A 23,449-nucleotide genomic window follows, 5' to 3' on the forward strand; every position below is an offset into this window, starting at 1 on the left:
GACAGAAAAGTCCTTGTGAGACTCTTATCTCCAATTAACCATTCAAAAACCAAATTGGTGCTATGGCTCATGGTGGAGCACAAGTTTTGAGCACAAAGAGGCTCAGGGACAGCTCCCACAATTGGCCAAAAAAAACCCCAAAACAAACAAAAAACTGTCCTATGAAACAGATGGCTGGCTACTAAGTTATATAAATGCTTTTCCTTGAGGCAAGTATTCCACTTCCATGTGAGAAGATATACTCCTGTAGACTTCAAGAAACAAATGAAAAACAATGGCTTATGGGGCCTTTTGAGACCATATTCATGTCTCAGTTGTTTCAACAAAATATCACATGGTATTTCAGTAATCAAGCATTGGCTAAGTCTTATTCTTCAGACTTTAGAGAAGTAAAAAGAAACAAGTTTTGCATCTAGAAAATTTCCCTTCAGGTTAGGGAGGGCAGGTGGGGGGGGGGAGGGGAGTGTCAGCTGATGACAAGTTTGAATTTACAAGTCCTCACTGGGAGGCCTCCTGTACCCAGAATCTCTGGCTTGGAGAGCTTGCTGGCAAAAACCTCTTTCCTATTTCAAGTACTGCAATCCTCTCTCTGTCAGACACTTTTCTTTAAGTGTTAGAGGAAAAATTAATTATCAATCTATCATGTTCATCGGTAGAAGTCCTGAATACTGTGGTCTTCTGAGGTGTGCAGAAAGCTCTGCTCTGCCATACAACTGCCCCATGCTGCCAGGCTTAGGTGGCTCTGCACGGTGTGATCATTTTGGCTTTCATGTCTGTTTTTGCCTCCACTTGCCAATGCCCTTAATTTAACTTGATTCTATTATTTTCTTGATTTTCTTGCATTTCATAAGCTTTAGGAAGAAAAAACAGATAACCAATCATGGATGAAACTGTGTTTGAACATAATTTTACACTGACTTGGGGGCGGGGTGATCTTCCACAGACTGCCACCATGCATATGTAAGTGTGGACAGGTGAGCACTCACTTTTAAAATATGAATGGTATCTCCTCCCAGAGATGCTGTCAGGATTAAGGAATCCTCTGATATGTCCAGCGATCTTAGACTTCTATAATAAAGTGCAGGTAAACCAACGGAGTTACTACAAGAGCTAGGTACCACACCGCTTCAACTGCCAGGCCGTCTCTATTGTTTTTACTTCTACTCTCTAATATAAACCAATCTTTTCTTTAAAAGACCAAAGGGGAAATATTTGGGGTTTTGTGGGCCAGAGGCAAAATGAATGATACTTTGTAGATACTTATATAAGAAGATAGAAAGAAGTTTCCCTTTTCTTGACAAAAATATAACTGAATATATGGTGAGGGGAGGCAGCAATACAGGATGGCTAATAAGAATATATATTATTTTCCCTTCAGGAGGAAAATAATATTTTACCTAAATGGCATTCAAAATTAATGTTCCCTGTCATCAAACCAACTGTAAATGTTTAACAGCAAGAACCATGCATAGCTCACAGCCCCTGAGGAAAGAGGATGTAGGCCTGATTTAGCCTATGGGCCAGTTTGCCAGTCCCTGCTCAAGCCCTCCTAGACAGTTACTAACAGTGACACCTTAGGTGTATTAATTAATTTTGTGACGTACACTTGGGTTTCCATCTAGTAATCCCTCTTCCCCAGCTCTTTTTTTTTTTCAATACCTGTGGTACTGGGGCTTGAACTCAGGGCCTAGTACTTTTGCTCACAGCTGGCGCTCTACCACTTGAGCCATTGTTCCACTTCCTGTCTTTTGCTGGTTAAATGAAGGTAAGAGTCTCTTTAATTTGTCTGCCCAAGCTGGCTCTGAACTATGATCTTTGGATCCCCAGGTCTTCTGAATCTCAGATTTCAGGTCAGTCTCCTGAGTAGCCAGGATTATAGGCGTGAGCCATAGAAGCCTCCCTGCTCCCCCCCGCCCCTCGCTGTTAACGTTTCTTATAGTGAAGGTTTGATGGTGACAAATTCTTTCATCTTTTGATGGTCTGAAATGTCTTTATTTCACCTTTATTTCTGAAGGATAGTTCACTGAATATAGACGTTCAGGTTGGCAGATCTTATTTTAGTGTGTTAGATGTCACTCCATTGTCTTTTGGATTGCATTACTTCTGATGGGAAGTCAGCCATCATCCTGATCTTGGTGGTTTTTTTGTAGCACAGCTTCTTTCTTTGGCTGCTTTCAAGATTTTTCTCTTTATCGCAGGTTCTCAGTAATTTGATTACAATGTGCCTTGATGTGGTTTTCTTTATATTTATCCTGCTTATTAGCCTTTGTGGGGCTTCCAAGATTGGTGTCTTGATTCCAGTTAGTTTTTCCCTGCTTCTCTCCCTCCCTTCCTTCCTTTTCTTTCCTTCTTTCTTTTCCTCCCTCTTTCTGTCTCTCCTTTTTCCCTGAATTGGTAGTGGACCAACCAATACCAGTTGCTCACATACCAAAAAATGCTTCAAAATCTCTTGATGTCACCTCTGCATGAAGCACAGAAGTTGCTCTTGGTATATATAAATATATTCTTGCTTTAAGTCACTAAATTTTGGGGGTAATTTGTTATGTAGCAATAGATAGCTCATATGCTGGTCTTTTTCTAATCTTCCAAAGTTTCTCCCATTAGTGAATGTTCTAAGTCAGGAATTATTTTTATCAGCTCTAGAATTTCCATTTAGTACTTTAAAATAGTTTTTACTTCTCTTCTTTTGAGTTCTTATTTTCCTTTACGTCCATGAACCTATTTATAATAGCTATCTTAAAGCAAACCTGCCTGCAAATTTATTATTCTTGCCACTTCTGGCTCTATTTTTATAGAGCTATTTCAGCTTTCTACCTGGTTATTACAGAACATGTTTTCCTATTTCTTTGTACACCTAAAATTGTATTAAATGCTGGACAGTAAATGTTACATGGTAGGGCGTTCATGTGGGCTGCTGTCCTTTGGAGAGTAGTGGGCTTTGTTGAGGCAGGCAGCTCATTTGCTTGGGATCCTTTCAAGATTCCACTTACAAGAAGTTTTCTTAATTTTATTTTTTGACATGTTGAGGATGGCACACAGGGCCTACTAACTCTCCCTGGCCCCTCCACCCCACACCCCAGCCTCAAGATGCCTTTTACAGCTGTCTCTTTAGGGATAGTGTGGCTCTACTCCTAAGGCAGGGCCTCAGTGGAGTCGCTAAGTGTCTCAGATGCCCCAGTGTGGTTCATACCTGTTCTCCAGTAGCCCATAGCTCAGCCCGCACTGACATGGAAAGGGTTCTTCCAAGTGCTCCTTCGCAGTGTGCCTCTTCCTTGTATTCTTTGCCTGCAACTTCCGTGGCTTCAGATCCCAGCTCTCCTTGGTCTCCCAGCCCATGAAGGTTCTGTCTGCCTGAGAAGCTCTGGTGGAGAACTGAGGCGATGGTCTAACCGTGTTTGATTCTCTTTCAAGCATCTGTGTCTGTGCTGCCTGTTTTCCAATGTCTGAAATGGGTTTTAAAAAATATTCTGTCCAGTTCCCTGGACACTTATGGTAGAAAGGCTAATCTGGCAGCAGTCACTTTGTCTTGGAAGTTGCATATGGAGTCTCCTAGGCGATACACATTTTGATTTTAATGAAAGTATGGTTAACTTTTTCCATGACTATGAGAGTAACTTAAAACCTAAGCACTCCATTTATTTATTATGAAAATACAATTTGGAGCTTGGCAGGAGGCAAGGGAAAACAGATTTTCCTCATCATTTATCCTGCTGAGAGATCTGTCACACAGAGTTTTCAGTGGGGAACAGCCCCTGCTTTTACCCTCTTCTCAATTAGGGTCTCTTCCATGTTAAAAATTAAAAAAAGAATGAATTTGAGGAAAATGGTAATCAAAATCCTAGAAATGCAAACATATGCAAATTGTCATCAGGCCTAGATAATTGTTTTGTTATTGTGGGCTCATAAAGTCCAAGTCAACAATTAAGTGGAAAGTTAACAGTGAGAATGCAGCTTCTCCAAGGATGAAAAGAGTTGATATGCTGACTGAAGGCATGGGACAAGTAGTAGAACACCAATCATGAGTAAAAAAAGTAGAGAGGGAAGGGGGAAGCAGGAAAGTATGCAAGGTGTTGAGTTCAAGCCCTGGGCTGAAAAGGTTTTCTACTCCACTATATCAATGGTCTATTTATATAAGCAAATTCTTTCTTGTTAAATACATCTAGGAGAGATGAAGGAAATAGATCAGGAATGTAAGAACACTCATTGAGTATATGTCCCCCAGGCAGTTCTACTCACCAACACAGACAACCTATGCATTGGGCCAACATGCCCAATGAGCCCGTGAGCAATGTGGAGTATGTGGAGCTGTGCTCTTTTGTCAACTGTCTGTGAGCTTGGAAGGCAGCCTCTTACCTCCTAAACTCCTTGCACAGACCTGACTCTTTTCTAGGAATCACAGAGACAAGTGCATTGTTCTTCATTTATCAGCTGAGCAGAAACAGCAAGGGTAGTTTAAGAGCAAGATGCTGGGTTTACCTTGTCACTACAACCTCAAAAGGCCCCCACTGTGCCTCCATGTTTTTTTTACTGAAGAGCCATACTTGCTCTTAGCCGATTCCAAATTCCAGAAACAACTTTGAACATTCAATGTGCCTAGGCGGAGTTAGAGAAGAACCCTGAGTCCTGATTCCAGCTCTTTAGCAGCTGCTGGATTTCTGGAGGATGCAGCTGAGGGCCTAATGAGACATATCTAGTGCAAGTCAGGTGTCAGCTGATGATGACTAGGTCAGTCTAGGGGTCACAGGCTGACTTGGCCAGCAGTGCTCTCCAGCCCTGGCAAACTTGCGTTTGAAACACAGTGATGGCCTACTTAACAGCTGTTGAAGCTTGAACTTACTGGAAACCAAACTCAGTCAAAGACCCTAAGAACAGAGCTGGCAACGGAGGATACAAACTAGCCCCATGCTTATAGTTTTTCTCCACCTTAATCCTGTACCACATGCAGGTCTTTTCCCTCCCATTTTATAGGAAAAATTGAGGTGGTCCCCTGGTTGCCTAAACCCGTCTCCCAGGCAGCTCTCTTGTTTTGGAAGGAGATGATAAATAAATCAAAACGCACTAAGCAGCACTTCCACAGCTCTTGCCTCCTTCACCGAACGTGCACCTCATCAATCACACTATTGTCTGCTTGAAAGGCGAGCCTTGTAAATGTCATATCCACTCAGGCCCAAGGAGAGGCGCATCCAAATGCAGCAAGGAGTTTTAATTGGATAGTGTAATTAAACTAAAAAACCCCAGCAGACTCCCTTTGACAGGATAGATGAAGACCCCTTTTAATAGGGCTAGGAAACATATCTGTTAAAGGATGAGGCGCTGCCTGCTCCTGATTGTGCTCCAGAGTACTCTTATGAAAAGGCAATTCAATAACTGGGGCATTTAATATGGTAGTCTGTTGTATTCTGTAATCAGGCAGTACTTACTGTATTTGATCTGGAACCTAAGAAGTAAGTCCTTGTCAGAAGATAAGAATACAACCCAGTTTGCCTACCAACTGTTCGGAGTGTCTATAGACTTCTGGGAGTCTTGAGAGCTAAGGACAGGCTGTAGCCCTTTTGAGCTAGGAGCCATCAACACCTACCCTCTAACCTCACTCTCATTCTTCTCATTCTCAGGAACATCTAAAGAATCCAATAAAATCCCAAGTATTTCTTCTTTCAGAAACTAGAACTACCATGTCAGAGAGAATATGTATGAGTGTGTTCTTAACTGGAACTGCCCCTGTTGAATGAGGAGAAAAGAAACCAGGTGGTCAAATATGGACTGGGATGTGCCAAGTTGGCTTGATTTTAGTAACAAATCTTTCTGCCACTCTCTTGTATTTCTTTGTTGAAAGAGGTGTGAAGGATGCAGTCAGAAAGCACAGACACACATACACAGAAACAGACACAAAGACGCATACAGTGGTTAGCCCCATATACAAGATAACAGAATAAAAGCACACGTGAACAGGTTTGTATCTGCACACAGATGTTTTACAAGTAATGATGATCAAGTAATAATGATTCATATGGAATTGCTATTGTCCAAAGGTCATGGAGCCCCATGCTGGGTCTCAGCTAGGGTGCACATAGAGATTTCAGACCTCTTTCTTCCCAAAACAGACACTTTGCTTTATTTACACAAAACTCAAAGTCAGTTTCCCTAGTCCTTGGACTGATTTTTCTTTTTTAAGGACTGTGCAACATTTGTCTGATGACTGCTTTTGCTCCCTCATAAAGCTTGCTTGGAGCTGTGTTTGCAAACCTTAAAACACTCTTAATGTTGGTCTTTCACTTTGGGTTGATGTACCCATTAAGACCATATAAGTGAATACATATAATCTATGAAAACTGGATACTGAATTAAACCATCAAATACCTTTAGGTTTAAATGAAAACTACATAAAAGCATTTCAGCCATCAATTTGGCTATCACTTCTAGCCAGTATGAATTCTGCTGGAAAAGCTATTTTCGTGCAGATGTGGAATTCAATGGGAAAGACTGACTCGTGTACCAACATCAATCAAAATGTCGACTTCCTTGGCAGCTCTCAACAGTAAGGCAGGTTCAAAGGTCACAGGATAAAGAAAAAGCCAAGCTCTGGTTCAGCTCTAATATCTCCTCTGTAGAAGTCTTGCAAAAGTACCCCCTTCTGTATTAGCCTGGCTTTCATTAATCTTCTTGCCATCTTCTTTAACTAGTCATGCAGAACCGCTCGATAGCAAGACGTATAATGGGGAAGGCCCCGTGCCTATTACCGCGTTAACATTCTCTTAAGCCCAGTGCAACAATGGACTGGGAAGGCTGGGGAGAGCTGCGACTGCAGGGTGCGGCGGGCGATTCAATCATTGCCCTGGCTTACCTATGTACTCTGACCCACAGACACAAGGGGCCTTTGTGTCTAACTGGCTTGCCCATTAAGGTTGCTGAAGATCACAACAATGCTGATCTTTTCTATTTAAGCTAAATCAATGTAGACAAATCATTATTCAGTAGCTTTAATTTAATTAGTAAATTAAATACACTACTTTACAGATCTTGTCAAGTACTTATGAAAAGAAAGATTCATTTAAGTGAGAGGTCACCAATAAGACCAGCTCATTGAGCTCAGTCTTAATCTCCTGCAATTTCTATTCACCAGAGTCAAACGCGGAAGCCCAAAGAGTTCGCTGTTTCCAAACAGTATTTTAGACAACAAAACAAAACAAAATAAAAATCCCCTACCAACCTAACCAGCATCAACAGAATCAGATTTCCTTTAAATTACACTATTGCAAGAGAATGTAATCAGGTTACCTCTATTATGTTGCTTCCTTAAGATTTTATATCATCTATACTTAATTGAGATACAGAGCTCTTTTTGGCCATAAAGACGACAGCTACTTTATTAAGGTTTAAATCTCATTTCTTAATGATAGGCTACTTCCTTTAAAGATTGAACCTGCACAGCCCTCTTCTGATGAGGCCAAACCTGGCACGGCAGAGCCTGAGATCTCAGATGGGTACCACATTCATAGAAAGGACCCTGGCTTTTGTCTCAGCACTGGAAATGGAGGTTAGCATTTAGAAAGAGTCCCTGGCATCCCGTCTATTTCCATACCTGTATGAGGTGGAAATGAGTGCTCTGAAACAATGTAACCACGGCAGTTTCTGATACAGAATTACTCTCTGTATGCTATACACATCCTTGATCAGCTAAGAAGAATTAAAATTAATTCATCTTTTAAGAGGTCTGTGGCATCCATATCATGGGGAGTGGCAAGCCAGGCTGAGAAATCACTGATTTGAATAATAATGGCAGCATGCTTCCCCCCCCTTTAAATCTAGAAAGGCAGGAATTATTCTTAATTTCACAGGGCTTGTGATACATAGACATTCTTGAGTCTTTTAGGAGTCTGTATTTATATGTACATTTTTTTTTTCCTAGGCATGTATCTATTTAGTCATTAAGTTCCAGGTCCTTAAACACTCAAAGGGACAGAGTGATAAATCTTCCTTCGGAGAACCTAACCTGAGAGGGAGAAGCAGAGGGGAAAGGGAGGAGAGCCACTGAAGGGCCTCTCGGACTCCACAGTCTATGTAATTATGTGTTTCACTGCAGGCGCTCTAATGCTCAGTCCCTTTGCCAAGTCAGCTATTCACACACTTCTGGGATACAGCATCAATTAAACTGAGTTGTGTTCTTTATGACGACCAAATTAATGACTTGACAGCAGCTTTCTCAATAAACACTGCAAACTGGCCATATTCAAAGGGTTTAAAAACCACTTCTTTCCTGTTCAAAATTCTGACAAACATGTCTCAAATAAGACGGGGGACAACTTCATTATCCTCCCAACTCTTAATGCCTTTTTGTAAAGAAGGCGGAGTAATAACACGTCTGCTCTGTTTTCACAACTAAATTATTCTAGTTGGTCACACATTCTAGTCTTCAAGACATTTGTGTTATGAAAGATAAAAACATGAAAAAGGAAATATATTGCAGAAATCAAAAACCTTATCTACTTCTAGACTCTCTTTGCCATAATTCATTCAAGAAGGCCCAAGAATAATTTTTGATGTAAACTCAGCTCAAAACATACATCACTATGCTGATAAAAATCACAGGCTAAACTTATGAAATATAGTGACTTTCATTTCTTTAGTGCTGTTAAAATAACTTTTTTCTAAGGTTCAACAGACACAAAAGATAAAAAGGGTTACCATTAATCCTTAAAAAAAAAAAAAGGAGGAAAGAAAAAGAAACAGCCCCATAGATTAATTCTGTGGTCTGAGGATGAACTTTTTAGAGTAAGTCACTGAATTAATTTGGTAAAGATACTGGAAATCATAAAAAACACATCGCATCAATCTGATTCATTTAATACAGCCTTATTTGGGCACTCTGCAACATAAATTATGTGGAATAAGTTTTAGTGTCTAAATTCTGACCTTATTAAGCTCAGCAAACATTCACAACTCTGCGGGGGCTATGGATGGGGGCCTGGGTGCATTAGCTCAGTAGGAAGTGGGGGCTGACCTCACACAGATAAGCACGGCCAGTGTGCTATGCAAGGGTCTGTACCAAAGTCTAGGGTGAAGTTAGCAGAGGGGACTGGCCCTGGAGCTGGCTCTTGAGAAATGTTATGTGTTGAATAAGGGAGGTAGAAGGTGTGTAAACCAGAGGAGCGTCAGTGTGGAAGGTTTTTTCCAGGCAGTAGGAACAGGAGAAGGAATAGGACATGAGGTTCACAGCGACCACCCCCCAAATTCGGGAGGAGAAACTCTGGGACATGAGGCCTGAGTGGTCAGTGGTTTGCCATGTCGGCAAAAGCTAGGCTGAGGAGTCTTAAATTTTATTTTATGTCTACAATTTCCAAGTCTTTGTTTATTTTTAAAAATAAAGCAGTAAAAAATCCTCTCACCTATGAACTTCTTAAATGCAGAGACCCCTTTGGTGGAAGGGAAGGCCTTATGCTCAATCCTGCCTGACACAGACGTGTACACACACAAAGTTACATGCCGGAGGGCCTCTCAAGAACCTCTCAGCTGAGAGACTGCAGTCTGAGGCACTGCTACAGGGAGTGGGGACTTGGGAAGTGTGTGCAGGAGGTGAGCCAGTTATTCATGGAACTGTCATGGTTTTTAAATCTCTGGACACAGAGCCAAGGAAACCTTTGAGAAACCCACTGTGCAGTTTTTACATTGAACTGTCCAATATACTGGAAAGTGCCACAAAAAGCTCTTGTGAGATGGTCAGTGCAGAAATGGCAGCCAGTATCTATTCTGTGTTCTCAACGTTGGGAACTGAGCCCATGAAGGCCGATGGGTAGTAACTACTTCTTGACAGATCCCATGAGGTGACTGGGAGTTTAGTGGCTGTGAATCTTTCCTTCCTTCCCTACTATCTGATATGTCACATCTGTAACCCCACTGCCCAAAGCAAAGCCTTCCTGGGCACAGTGTGTGGCTGTGTAAGTGTGAGGGAAATCTAAATCCTGCTTCCAGTTTTTTTCCCTAACCTTGCCACTTCAGCTCATCCTTCTATGCAGCACATAGGCACTGGCCTTGCATTTCTCAGAGACATGGAGAAGTTACAGAATGTCCCTCTTCAAAGCATTTTCAGTTCTTGGAAAGATGCAAGAACAATGACATTGTTCCTGGCTACCGAACTGGAGGGGGTGTGTTAAGACGTTTCCCAAAGTACAGGGAGTCCAGCAGCCTTGGATGCTGCCATTTTATACTGTAAAAGCCTCAAGGGGCAACAGGGATAGCTGAACAGGGAGGAATGGGATAGCCATCTTCCTTCCTTCCTTCCTTCCCTCCCTCCCCCTCCTCCTTCCCTCCTCCTCCTCCTTCCCTATCCTTCCTTCCCTCCCTCCCCCTCCTTCTTCCCTCTCCCTCCTCCTTCCCTCCTCCCTCTCTATCCTTCCTTCCTTCCTTCCCTCCTCCTCTTTCCCTCCTACTCCTCCTTCCCTCCCCCTCCCTCTCCTTCCTTCCTTCCTTTTTTCCCTCCCTTCCTCCCTCCCTCTCTTCCATCTTTCCTTCCCCATATTCCAATAAATTCTTCTTTTTTTTTTGGTCGGTTGTGGAGTCTGAACTCTGGGTCTGGGCGCTGTCCCTCAGCTCTTCAGCTCAAGACTAGCACTCTACCACTTGAGCCACAGCACCACTTCTGGCTTTTTCTGCTTATGTGGTGCTGAAGAATCAAACCCAGGACCTCATGCATGCAAGGCAAGCACCCTACCACTGAGCCACCTTTCTAGCCCCTCCAATAAATTCTTTCAAATTCTTTTCTCATGCCAAGCTGGTAGCTGAGCTGAACAGAGAAGATAGAGCCTAGCACATCTGGATTTGACAAAGAAATTCAATACCTCCTGTGTCTGAGGCATGTGGATATGCTCAGTCTGTGAGCCTCCTAATGGCTCTTCAGGCCCATTTTTAGTTGTATGACTAAAGATGCTGGCCTTAACATTTTTTATTATTCCTTTTGAGTATATAATTTCTTATATTTGTTCTCCAAGTCTGTGGACACTGGAACATAGGAGATTAACAAAAGTTAGATGCTCAGAATGTACCTCAAGGTACAGAACCAGAATTTCCTGGGGTAAGTGCTGGGTGGCTCCACAGTAATGCTGAGATGTGTCACAGTTTGAGCACCAATATCCTCTAGCCTTCTCTAAGCAAATAACGAACATTTAACATCACATTTTTTTTCTTTTTTCTTTTTTTTTTGGGTTCGGTTGTGGGGCCTGAACTCTGGGCCTGGGCGCTGTCCTTCAGCTTTTCAGCTCAAGGCTAGTGCTCTACCACTTGAGCCGCAGCACCACTTCCGGCTTTTTTTTCTTTTTGCTTATGTGGTGCTGGGGAATTGAACCCAGGGCCTCAGGCATGCAAGGCAAGCGCTCTACCACTGAGCCACCTTCCCAGCCCCATGTTCTTTTTTATTTGGGGGGGGTCCGGTCGTGGGGCCTGAACTCTGGGCTTGGGTGCTGTCCCTCAGCTCTTCAGCTCAAGGCGAGTGCTCTACCACTTGAGCCACAGTGCACCTCCGGCTTTTTTCTTTTTGCTTATGTGGTGCTGAGGAATCAAACCCAGGGCCTCTGGCCTGCAAGGCAAGCACTCTACCACTGAACCACCTTCCCAGTCCCACATTTTTTTTCTTCCATGGGGGACTACAGTGAGATCTATGTCTTTTTTTTTTTTTTTGGCAAGTCCTGAGGCTTGAACTCGGTCCTGGGCACTGTCCTTGAGCTTCTCTTGCTCAAGGCTAGCACTTTACCACTAGATCCACAGTGCTACTTCCGGCCTTTTCTGTTTGTGTGGTACTGAGAATTGAACCCAGGGCTTCCTGCATGCTAGGCAAGCACTCTACCACTAAGCCACATTCCCAGCCCATCTATATCCTTTTGAATTTTGATAGGACTAGACTTGTAAAGATGATTAAGTGATCCATCTAAACACTAAACTCAATTACTTAACTACCAACTGCATGCCGAAATGGCATGTACTTTGATAATTTAAGCAGAGGAATGCCAATGCAGGAGCCTCTTGTGTAGGACCAGGAAGGAGTATAGTTATGAGCTGGGAGGTCATGGACTGCCAACAATCTAGGGACACTGACACTTTGGACAGGATGGATATCTAAATCTAAGCTTCAGCGGCCACAGGAATTCCCCTAGCTTTCCCCGATCTGGCTGGAAAGAAAGCAGGTCCAGTTCTGACTGGTTAAGTTCCCCAGATGGGAAGAGAACAGGAACACAATGTGAAATGAGGGTTTTTATGGGTTCAAGTTTCCAGGGCATAGCTGAGAGGTTCACTGCTGCCACCAATGCCTAATAGAACGGGGGCTCACGTAAGGCTCTGGGCACCTAACACAATCCCGTTTGATTAAAAGAAATTTCTGGTAATGAATTAAACAGACCCAAGGAAAAAAGGACACGGTGGTAATATATTCTCCTGGCACCCAGCACATAGAGGAGAAGAGAGGAGGAGAGAGAAAGGAGACATAAATAAAAGGGACTACTCACTGGGGCTTTTTTCTTCAGCAAGGTCACAGGCACAGAGCAGGTCAGAATCGATTGAGATGGGTTTCTGCTTAATCCAAAACTTAGTGCTGGCTTTCTGATTCGTAACAGGATCTATCTCTACTTTGTCTCCAGAGATACCTGTAAGGCCAAGGGAAGGACAAAAGAAAAGAAGCTATGAGAAGTGGAAAGTGTAAATGACTTCAGTGTGATTATTTGCTCTGCTTTATAAGTCCTGAATTGGATGCACATTTGCTCTTACTTGGGGCTTTAGAAAAGCCAGAGGCTTCTTATGATAGACAGAGACTCTAAAGGGCACATAGAAGTTGCAGTCTGGTTTCCTCTGTGTGTGTGTGTGTGTGTGTGTGTGTATGTGTAAGAACTCATAATTACACACATCTTTTTAGATGTAACAGATACAATATAGAATTCACTTACAGATTGTTAACTACATTATTTTTACATCAAAATAAAATATAGTATAGAACCATTTACAAAATCATTTTGATGATTATTAGTTAAAAATTTATGTTATTATTTGTTCTGGTCCTAGCACTTCAACTCAGGGCCTAGGGGTTGTCCTTGAGCTTTTGTGCTCAAGGCTTACACACTCTACCACTTGGGCCATACCTCTACTCCCAGCTTTTTGCTAGTTAACTGGAGAGAAGAGTCATATGGACGATCCTATTTGGGCTGGCATGGAACCAAAAGAACAGTGATCTTCAGATCTCAGCTTCTCAGCAGTTAGGAATAAAGGTGGGAGCCACTGGCACCTGGCTTCATGAGTTAAAAAATAAATCTGGGGTAGATAGAGTAACACCATTTATGCCTAAGCTACCAATGAAAAGTTTCTGACCTGGAAAAATCTTATACACTAAAAAGGGGGAGAGGGCACTTCTCATCTGTGAAACTAAAACATTGTCCCAGCTATATTTAAGGGAAGTCACAGAGGGATCAAAGGGTCTTTTACACAAAACATTTGAAGTTCAAGTCTTGTAGCTTGCTTTCAAGCGGTGGAGGTCACTGCCTTTCTGCTGAGGAGACTCAGCACTGGCTATGAGCTTCATGCAACAAAGAGTTCATAAGCAAAAAGCTACAATGTTAACATGAGAACTTCAGGTTTCCTTTCCAGGGCTTTATTTATTTTTATTTTTTGCATTTATTTTTTTATTTTTATTTTTTGTGAACATACTGTACAGAGGGGTTACAATTACATGGGCAAGATAATGAGTACATTTCTTATCAATCATTGCAGTCTCCTCCTTTGTTTACCCTTCACATCCCTTCCCCTCACCCCAAGTCACGTCGTTTTCGACATGACAACTTGTACTTCTCATTGTTGCAATGGGTCCACCTGTATCCTTAAACGACTTGTTTTTCCCCATCTCCTCCACAAATTATACCGACATCAAATATAGTGAAAGCAGGGGTTATACTGTGGGGCTTTCCAGGGCTTTAATACACAAATCTTGCCATCCAGTGAATGGATGTGAGGAGCCCCAGGAAGGGAGGCATCCGGGACCTGTGTGAACATGCACAGTGCTTGCTCTCCTGGTATTTCAGAGAAGCACATGCTCTGCTGATACACTTTTTCCTCTTTCACTGAAAACTGAGGAATCTGTTCATCAAGTGAGACAAAAACCCTCTTGAGTGAGCCCCATAGGGAGCTTTATAATTAATTAATTTTTAGACCATGGTTTAAAGGTCAGGGTCAAAATGAAGAAAGGAAAAAAGAAAGCAAAATGAAGTCAAGATATAAGAAATAATTAAGATAACCAACTGTAATACTGAAATAGAAAAGACAATCAAGCCTGGCATGTTTTAGCCTATAGGTCACACTTACTCATTTTTTTTTTGAGCCAAATGCAGAGAAATTAATAAACCAAAAGAAGCATATAAAAGAGATAGCTCAATTAACATCCTTACCCCCAACACCAAAATATGGCCACACACAACAACTACAGTCTGACAGCAGATTTAAAACGAAAAATACAAACATAACCCTAGTGATAAGGCCCGTTACCATTGTCATTCATTTCAATTTTATTTTATGACTAAATTCTGAATACCAGTTAAGACAATGGCAGAAAGTGTACATGGATGGATGAGGGCAGTATTTTTGGAGAAGACCACACAGTGCTGGCTGTATAGCTCTGGCTACTACAGGGCGATGTGACTGTGACAAGACCAACAACCGGTATTGTTTTGTTAATTGGATGCTGGAATTTGTCATTACACTTGTGGCACGAGTGTCAAATTTCAATTAGGCATAATGTCCTAAGTCCAGTTGACTCAGATGCTCAGATCTAGATGACTTCAGGAGAGTAAGAATCTATCAGCAGACCAGTTTTATTACTTTTCACTTAAAACAGATTACGACTACCCAGTTATACTGTTGCTTCCAATCTGGTCATTAATTGTTAAGTATTTGGACATTTCTATAGTTCCCTGAAAGAAGAAAGGAACTTAAGCTATGGTCATTGGTAATGATGTGTGTGTGTGTGTGTGTGTGTATACATGCGAATATACACTCTCCTTATTCTGCTTTTTATTTTGATATTTATAAAAGTCAAAATGCACACAGTAAAATAAATGTGCATCTCTCTTATGTGGAATATACCCCAGCCCACATTCCAGAAAGAGAATAAGAAAAAAAAATCACCACCAGAGAGAAACAGGGTAAAATTTGTTCTATGGCCCTGCAGCTCTCAAAGCTGTAGTCAGTCAATATTGTTAATGTACCTTGTTAATTTGATAGGATTTGTCAGGTAACTCCACTGGAAAATTATATAAAACTGTTCCAGATGAAAAGATGATAGTGACATGAATTAAAGTGATAGAACAATAGTGGAATATAAACCAGAAATGACACCCAAAGTGGCTGTTGATTTATTGCTGCACTGAGTTTGGTTCTGGGCCCCCATGTATATTAGTGCTACAAATCTGGGTCCATTTAGCAGAGAGAGGCTCATACATACATCACCAGCTCCTGCTCCAAGCCAAGGTCACTCCCCATTGCATCAATCTTTTCAACGGAGCCTACTTCACAGAGCAGGACTTGTGTAACCATCTCAGATGTAACAGACTCTCGTCCTCTTTCATCTTTCTTTTATCATGTAAAGTACACTTTAACTTCTATTATTTTTATCTGCAAATTGTTCTGGTGGAGTTCATCCATTACAGGCGGTATCTCTGCATCAGTTTCCTAAGTCTGCTTGGCCACAGACCACTTTCTCAATGATGCCCTTTCCTAGGGTTCCTGTGCAGATGCCGTTCACAGAGGGAACCCCAAGATTGGGGCTTGGAAATGGAGATGTGGAGATGAATGTAATGGGTAGACAGGTGGAACACCAGTTAAACAATCGGTTGTTGCACAAAAGATGCATGTAAATTAGGTTTTTTTTTTCCGGAAGTAGATTGCATTTTCCCACTGACTTCTAGTTCCAGTGATACTTTATCTTCATTCAGGATTGATCTGTAATTGGCAGGGGCTCCCAACACTTCAGTTTTAAGTTTCTCTGCCCTGCAGGCTTTCCGTCAAGTAGTTAATGATCTGTAAAACTCTCGCCTGCCTAGAGGAGTCACTATTTAAAGGAACCTGTAGGGGAATCTTTCCTGATGAGAAAAATCCTTTGTACATTAAATAATTTCACTCCACTGAGATGTGAGTCTCAGCTTCTCAAAGCAGAGCTCTGCTGGGTACTCCTGCTGGCATCCGGTGGCATCTGGGCTGGGAGGGTCTGAGGAGCATACCTACACCCAACTGCTGAAGAGAGTCCTAGCACCCGGCCTGGGGGTGTCTGGGTACTTGAGGAGTCCCATGTCTTCTTTTAAATTATTGCTTTTCATCTTCAAACCAATCATTGAGACAACTGATTGGTTTGACTATACACACACATATAAATTATATATATATATTTATAATGATATTAGGCTTTTGCACTCCAGGCCTAGCTGTATCTGTGGTCCAAAGGTCTTCTTGTTGGAAGAGGCTAGTTTTTTGGAGAGAGATGAGTTAGGTGGCTGGTGTCTACCACACAGACACAGGGATGATGTGGGGCAGTATGATGCAGTGTGGAGAGGGGGCTCGTAGAATGGGGAGCTTTGGCCCACTTGGCCAATGCTGCTGTGACTGTAAGGGAAGGAGGTGAGTTCTGGGCCTGCTTCCCTGGGATGGTGAAGCACTGAGAGGTCTTTTGCCACCAGGAAAAGAGCAAAGAGTGCAACCCTAGCAGGAAGAGCTCACAGCTGCTCGAGTCAGAGGGCTCCAGCACAGGAATCATTTGCAACAGTCTTACCTCAGACCCAATAGGTGTCTACAGCAGTTTAACACAACTAACATTACCCCACTCCAACAACAGCCAGCAGAGCTTGTGCCTGCGTCCGAGTCTCTTGATAACCTTATGAAGCCAGTTGCTATGTTCAACTCTTCTGTGTGGATGAGAAAATGAAACACAGGGAGGTTAAGGAGCTTGTCTAAGATCAGCCAGCTCCTGAGAGGCAAAACTGGAATCTGAACCCAGGACCCCTTTGTTAAGCCACTACATGGTTGTGCAGGAACTGTGCTAATGTTCTACACAGCACACCTCAGAAGGTGCTATGCAGCAAGGGGGCTTGTCTGCAGTCAGAGAACTTTGAAGTGGAAGATCCATTTTTCGTACTCAGAGGCATCCAGTCCCCAAGTCCTGGTTCATTTCATGGCTGGGCAAGGCTTCACTGATACAGGTCAAGAAAACACTACAAGGAACTTTGCCAGGCAGTCTAGACTGTTTTCACTGAGGAACAAGGAAATATTCACATGTGCTCACAAGTGCAAACACTTATTAATGTATGGTTTTTCTTGACTAAAGTGTTCATTTTCATATAGTCTCTGAAGGGAAAGCAAAGGTACTCTGTAAAGTGTTATTCATGCATTATCTTAAGTAATTTGGATTTAAAGTATATTTTTGGCCAAGCATAGTGGTACATGACTGTAATCATAGCTACTCAGGAGGACTGCGGTCTGAGGCTGTCAGGGTGGCCCTAGGCAAAATCAAGAGAACTTATCCTTGAAATAACTACAGTGAATCTGCAAAAGGACTGAGGGTCTGGCTCAAATGGTAGAGTGCCTGCCTAGTAAGCAAGAGGCCCTGAGTTCAAACCTCAGTAGGGCCAAAAATGAGACAGAAAAAAGACATATTAAAAAGATCCAAAGGAGCCGGGTGCCAGTAGCTCATGCCTGTAATCCTATGGAGAATTTCAATTTGAAGTCAGCTCAGGCAGAAACCTCCAAAAGACTGCAAAATAACCAGGAAAAAAAAATCAGAGTTACAAGTATAGATCAGGTGGTAGAGTACCAGTAGAGTGAAGCAAGCTGAGGGACCACTAGGATCTGAGTTCAAATCCTAGTACTGTCAAAAGGGGTATGTTCTAAGGTGTATCAGAGTTCAACTCTGGCTACTGGGATTACATTTTTTTCTTCTTTGTGCTTTTCTAGAAGTAACTTCAGAAAAATTAAAAACAATCCTTTTTCTTTGTGTGTGTGGTGCTAAGGATCAAAGCAAAAGGCTACCAGGCAAATATCCAATAACTGTCAATGAACAGAAAGTTGACTTAGTTTCCATTTGACCATTCAGTTTTCTTTTCCAATGCACACACACATTTACTTATTTATTTAGTTATGTTTATTTGGCAGTACTCAGGTTTGAACTCAGGGCCTCATGATTGCTAGGCAGGCATTGTACCACTTAACCCATACCCTCAGTGCTTTATTCCATGGAGGGTCTTGCTTTTGCCTGAGACTGCCTAAGACTGTGATCCTTTTATCTTTATGTTCCCAACAGCTGACATACATATGGCAACCACGTCCAGCTTGCTGGTGGAGATGGGGAAGGGAGGTCTTTGATAACTTGTTTTTTTGCTCGAGTTAGTCTCAACCTTGATCCTCTCACTCTGGAGTGCTGGAACTACAGTTGTGTATCATCATGCCCATATCCTAACCTTTAAAATGTGGGAAAGACTGAGTATAATGAATAGATAATAACGAGTTGTAGAATACTTCCATCTAGCAGCTCTCAAGTACACAGAGGGCTGAGCTAACGGGAAGAGCTCATGTGAGCTCCATTATATCTAACCTATGCTATTGTCAAAAACAAAGTCCCTATCAGCTTTCCCTATCAGCAGGTGAGCCATGGCAGGTAAGGAAGAGGAGCACATGGAAGTCCTGGAGTGGCCACTTGTCTCAGAAACAAGGGAGGCCATTTGTCTGCTTTACCAGCTCTCCTCTCTTCCCACTTATCCACTGCCATCCGTCATGACCTTTTCATGCTCTCCTCTGACAGCCTCCAGATACAGTGAGTCAAACTTCACTGGAAGCAAACTATCACACCAACTGTCAAAGGTGGAAAACACTGCCTGATTGCCGTCCTATATCAATGCCAGCATATAAATCCTTCCTTAACAAGACAGCTCAAAATAAACAAAATGAACCGATATGTATATACAACCCTCTGGGGGAACTATTTGTTCAAGGCTTTAGAGTTAGCCCAAGGGGACCCTCGTCTGTTTTAACTAACCACATTTCCATAAAAGGAAATTAGTACCACGTATCAACTTCTACTAATATAGATAGAGCCCCCTTTGGTCAGCCCCTGGTTAGGTCTTCCTGCCAACAGTGGCTTGTTGAGTGCTAACATCTCTATCAGAGGGAGAATGAACCCCTGTAATGCAGCAGTGCAAATTAGCTATGAAGATTCTGGAATCATAAGTTCAGTTTTCTCATTTCTTAAGATGTGACTTTGGGTGAATTGTTATAAAATGGGCTTGTGGTGATTAAGTAAAGTAAGGCATGAGACGTGCTTGGAACAGTGCCCGGGACACAGCTAGTGACGACTGCTTCTATTAACTAAGATGATCAGGAGTCAGGCATGGAGCCGAGGAATGATACACAAACCCAATGACAAGGACTGGGAAGGAGCCACAGAAGGGGTGTGAACGAGGACCTGCCTAGCCCCAGGCCTGAGCACTGGGGATCTGCTTTGCACCCCTGGAGGCACAAGGGCCCAAAAGGACTGTCTAGCTTGAGGTTCTAGTATGTTGTTTCTATGAATCATCCAATAATCCCCCATCACCAGTGTCACTGGCCATGTTTCTTCCAGCACTTTTCATGAACTTAGCTCAGCATCAGGAAGAATGTTCTCAGGCCTGGAATTAAGAAGACAAGGACTTTGCTGGCACATCAGCACTGGTGTTCTCCTAGGGAGAGATACTGCTTCCTCACTGAGCTTAGGCTTCCTCCTCTGTAAAATGGGGGCAGTAGTGCCAATTCCTGGGGTGTCATGGAAATGGAATGATACAGTATACAAAACAGGTAATCATTACCTGAAGTATTACTAGAGATGAACCTCAGAAAGGTGAATATGGAACAGCCCAGGACAAGCCATGTTAGCATCTGTATAGCTGACTTGAAGTCCACACTTAGCTAATTCTAGGATGTGTGCCCCGCAGCCAGGGGTTTCCTATTGTCCAGGAGCTACCGCTAGACTCTGAAGAGGCATATCCTAGAATTCCTTGAGGCATACTTCATATAACTCCTCCAAAAACTAGTATACCTTGCAAATATTAGGGCACTTAACACTCAGTGTTTCAGTGTATCTCCCAGTACACTTTTTATTTATTTGCTTAGACATCACGAGCTGTGGTTCATTCATCATTTTCCTACAACTCTGAGTTTAAGACTACAAAAGCCCCAGTGCTGTTAAATCCTGGAGTAGCCTTTTATACAATTCTACAATCCTCTTGTCTTTAGGTCACCTAGAGCTTACAAAAGCCTGGAAGAGCCCCCTGGGAACAGCACTGAACAACTCTTGGCCAGAGTGGATTTTGCTGAATATACACGGTCAATCGATATCATCCACAGAGCAGTCAAGGAAGTCTTTGAAACTTGCCTGAATTTACACACAGGATCAGACACAGGCTGTTTGGGCTTAATGAGACCTAAGAGATCACCTCGTCTGGGGCTTTGATTCTCCATATGAAGACACTGAGGCTCAGGGCTGGGATATGACCTGTGATGTCATCCACCATAATTCATGTTTCCATACTACTAGGCCAGGGCTTAAACAGAGAAGCTTTCCTGCCACACACTAATCAAATACAGCTCAGGATTAAGGCACTTCCCAGCAATATTACACGCTCAAAATAGAAGACAAAATTATTTTGGGACAAAATGAAAGAGAAACCCAAGACAGCCTTTCTTTCTTTTTTTTTTTTTGGTCGGTGGGGCTTGAACTCTGGGCCTGGGTGCTGTCCCTCAGCTCTTCAGCTCAAGGCGAGAGCTCTACCACTTGAGCTACAGTGCCACTTCCGGTTTTCGTGGTTTATTGGAGATAGGAGTCTCACGGTCTCTCCTGCCCGGGCTGGCTTTGAACCGCGATCCTCAGATCTCAGCCTCCTGAATAGCTAGGATTACAGGCGTGAGCCACCAGCACCCAGCTAGCCTTACTTTCTTGAGATTAAGTTGGGTGCTGAGTTCCAAGACTATGGGTTCCATTCAAGGAGCAAATCATCCAAAGCTGAGAGGAAAATATAGCTAAAAGCTGTCAGTTCCAATGTATGGTTAGGAAGAGACCACAAATGAGAGGGACGATGAAAATCTGTTGTCCTCAGTATGCAAACCAAGGGTGGGCTAATAAAAATTTGCAATAAGCTCCCAGTACAGGGCTGGACACTGGAGAGGGCTCACTAATGGCCCCCCGGCAACGCATGTGTCTGCAAGAAGACTAAATTCTTTCCGCAGAGGAGGCAGGTAGATGACAACCCTAAATACTCCCTGGAGGCAAATATCTCTGGGGACTACAGGATGTCAGCTGGGAATAAGTAGCACTCTTTCCTAGAGAATTTATCATTCTATGAAGAGAGTGGGGGAAAAAAAATGGGTCTTCCCCAGATGATAAAGAGCATGGGATCCTGGGTGAACACTTCGGAACTCCTTCAGTTCTCACTTCCTTCTCAGTCACCCCACATGACGCCAGGGGAATTCTCACAAGGTGGCTCTGAGAGCAGAGAATTAGCAACTATAGTTAGATGAAGCCCTAGAGTTTCTGATCTTTGAAGTCAGGATTTTTTCCTCAATTCAATCATTGCATTAAGCACTAATGTGGCAAAGGAATTTTCTGAAGACAGGTTGGATGGTTTTGTCCCTGTGATCTCCTAAGTTCATTAGTAGAAAACTCAATTCTAAATTTAATTTCAGGAAATGTTGTCATAGTAGAGATGGAACAATCATTTAACAGCAGAATTGCCACTCTCAAATTTCTGCATGGACCCTGGGATTGCAGCTGGGCATGGACATGTGATTACTTAGTGACCTGCAATGGGGGACACTATATCTCCTTATGTTTAGTGAGAAGGGAAATGGGAATATGTTAGGAAGAGGGTCTGCCTCCCTCAGGAGTTCTGAAATTCTCATTTCTAAAATATACAGTTACTCAGACTTTACTCCATAGGTACCTCACTGAAAACTCATGGATTTTTTTTTTTTTTTCTGGTCCTGGGGCTTGAACTCAGGGCCTGGGCGCTGTCCCTGAGCTTTTTTGTGTTCAAGGCTAGTGCTCACACTTGAGTTACAGTGCTACTTCCAACATTTTTGATTAGTTTATTGGAGATAAGAGTCTCATGGGAACTTTTCTGTCCAGGCTGGCTTCGAATCTCAATCCTCACATTTCGGCCTCCTGAGTAGCTAGGATTACAGGCATGAGCCACTGGTGCCTGACTAAGGGAAATGTTTTTTCTTTTTTAAATTTTTTAATTGTGAAAATACTGTACAGAGGGGTTACAATTACATGGGCAAAATAATGAGTACATTTCTTATCAAGCATTGTAGCCCCCTCCTTTGTTTCCCCTTCCCATCACATCCTCCCCCTGTCCCCCAAAGGAAATGTTTTATTTACCACCCAGAACTACTTCCAATGTCAGAGTGAGCCTGGAGCTGCTGGCCTTCACTTACTCCATCTTGTGATGGAGTTCTTACGTTTGCATACTGTATATTAAAAAGCAACACTAATCAAGTTTTCCTTTGAGTGCTGATTTATAGTTATTGACTACAGGTTCAATAGTAACTGTTGAGTAACAGATCTTTTGGTGATTAGTGAAGGGTCTACAATGACAAACAATAGACAAAGGCAGTGAGTTCCAACAAGAGGCACAGCTGTCAACTCCTCAGGCTGAGGAGCCCCCAGGGGAAGCCAGGTGGATCTACCTAGTCAGGAAAAACAAGTGTGGGCAAAGAGCTGAGGAGTGAGAAAGTCCTCTGCATGCCATGAGGTTATGCTTTCCACGTAAGGGGAGATGCTGAGCTGGTATGCTAATCCATGTCTAAAAGCCTAGAATTTGGGAGGCTGAGGCCAGGGGATTGTGAGCCGGGAGCCAGTCTGGGCTACATATAGGACCCTGACTCAAAAAAATTAAAAAAAAAAGTGAAAACAGTCAGGTGCTGGTGGCTCACTCCTGTATTCCTAATTACTCAGTAGGCTGAGACCTAATGATCAAAGTCCAAAGCCAGCTTTGTCAGGAAAGTCCATGAGACTCTCATCTAATTAGCAAATAAAAAAGCCAGTACTGGAGGTGTGTCAAGTGGTGGAACACTCATCTTGAGCAAAAAAGCTCAGAGACAGTGCACAGGCCCTGAGTTCAAGCTTTAAGATTGGCATGCATGCATGTGTGTGCGCACAAGCACACACACATACACACACAAGTAAAAAGAAAAGAGATTCTAAGTCAAAAGATCTGGGATGAGGCCAGGGACATACACACACATGGTCAGGGTTGGTAAATGACAGTCACTACCATGATGATGAGTTGGTCCTTTCTGCCTTGTATTGGTTTCTGCATAGCTTTTTGCCTGGTATATAGTAATTTAGCTTCTGTCAGCCAAAAAACAAATACACATTAATAGTATACTATAGGCTTCCTGGATCATGGCTGGC

The 23,449-nt window shown here is 42.7% G+C and overlaps 1 protein-coding gene across 5 annotated transcripts in view; it reads right to left on the bottom strand.

Moving 5' to 3' along the window:
• Window positions 1-23,449, bottom strand: part of Mapkap1 (mitogen-activated protein kinase associated protein 1) — a 234,357-nt gene that overhangs the window by 12,657 nt on the left and 198,251 nt on the right. For all 5 annotated transcript variants that reach the window (XM_013021480.1, XM_013021475.1, XM_013021479.1 and 2 more), the window contains one exon: window positions 12,489-12,626. In XM_013021480.1, coding sequence (XP_012876934.1) covers window positions 12,489-12,626 — 138 coding nt within the window. The remainder of the gene's footprint in view (window positions 1-12,488; window positions 12,627-23,449) is intronic.

Source organism: Dipodomys ordii, unplaced genomic scaffold (genome assembly GCF_000151885.1).
Source record: "Dipodomys ordii isolate 6190 unplaced genomic scaffold, Dord_2.0 Scaffold55, whole genome shotgun sequence".
Taxonomy (NCBI): Eukaryota; Metazoa; Chordata; class Mammalia; order Rodentia; family Heteromyidae; genus Dipodomys; species Dipodomys ordii.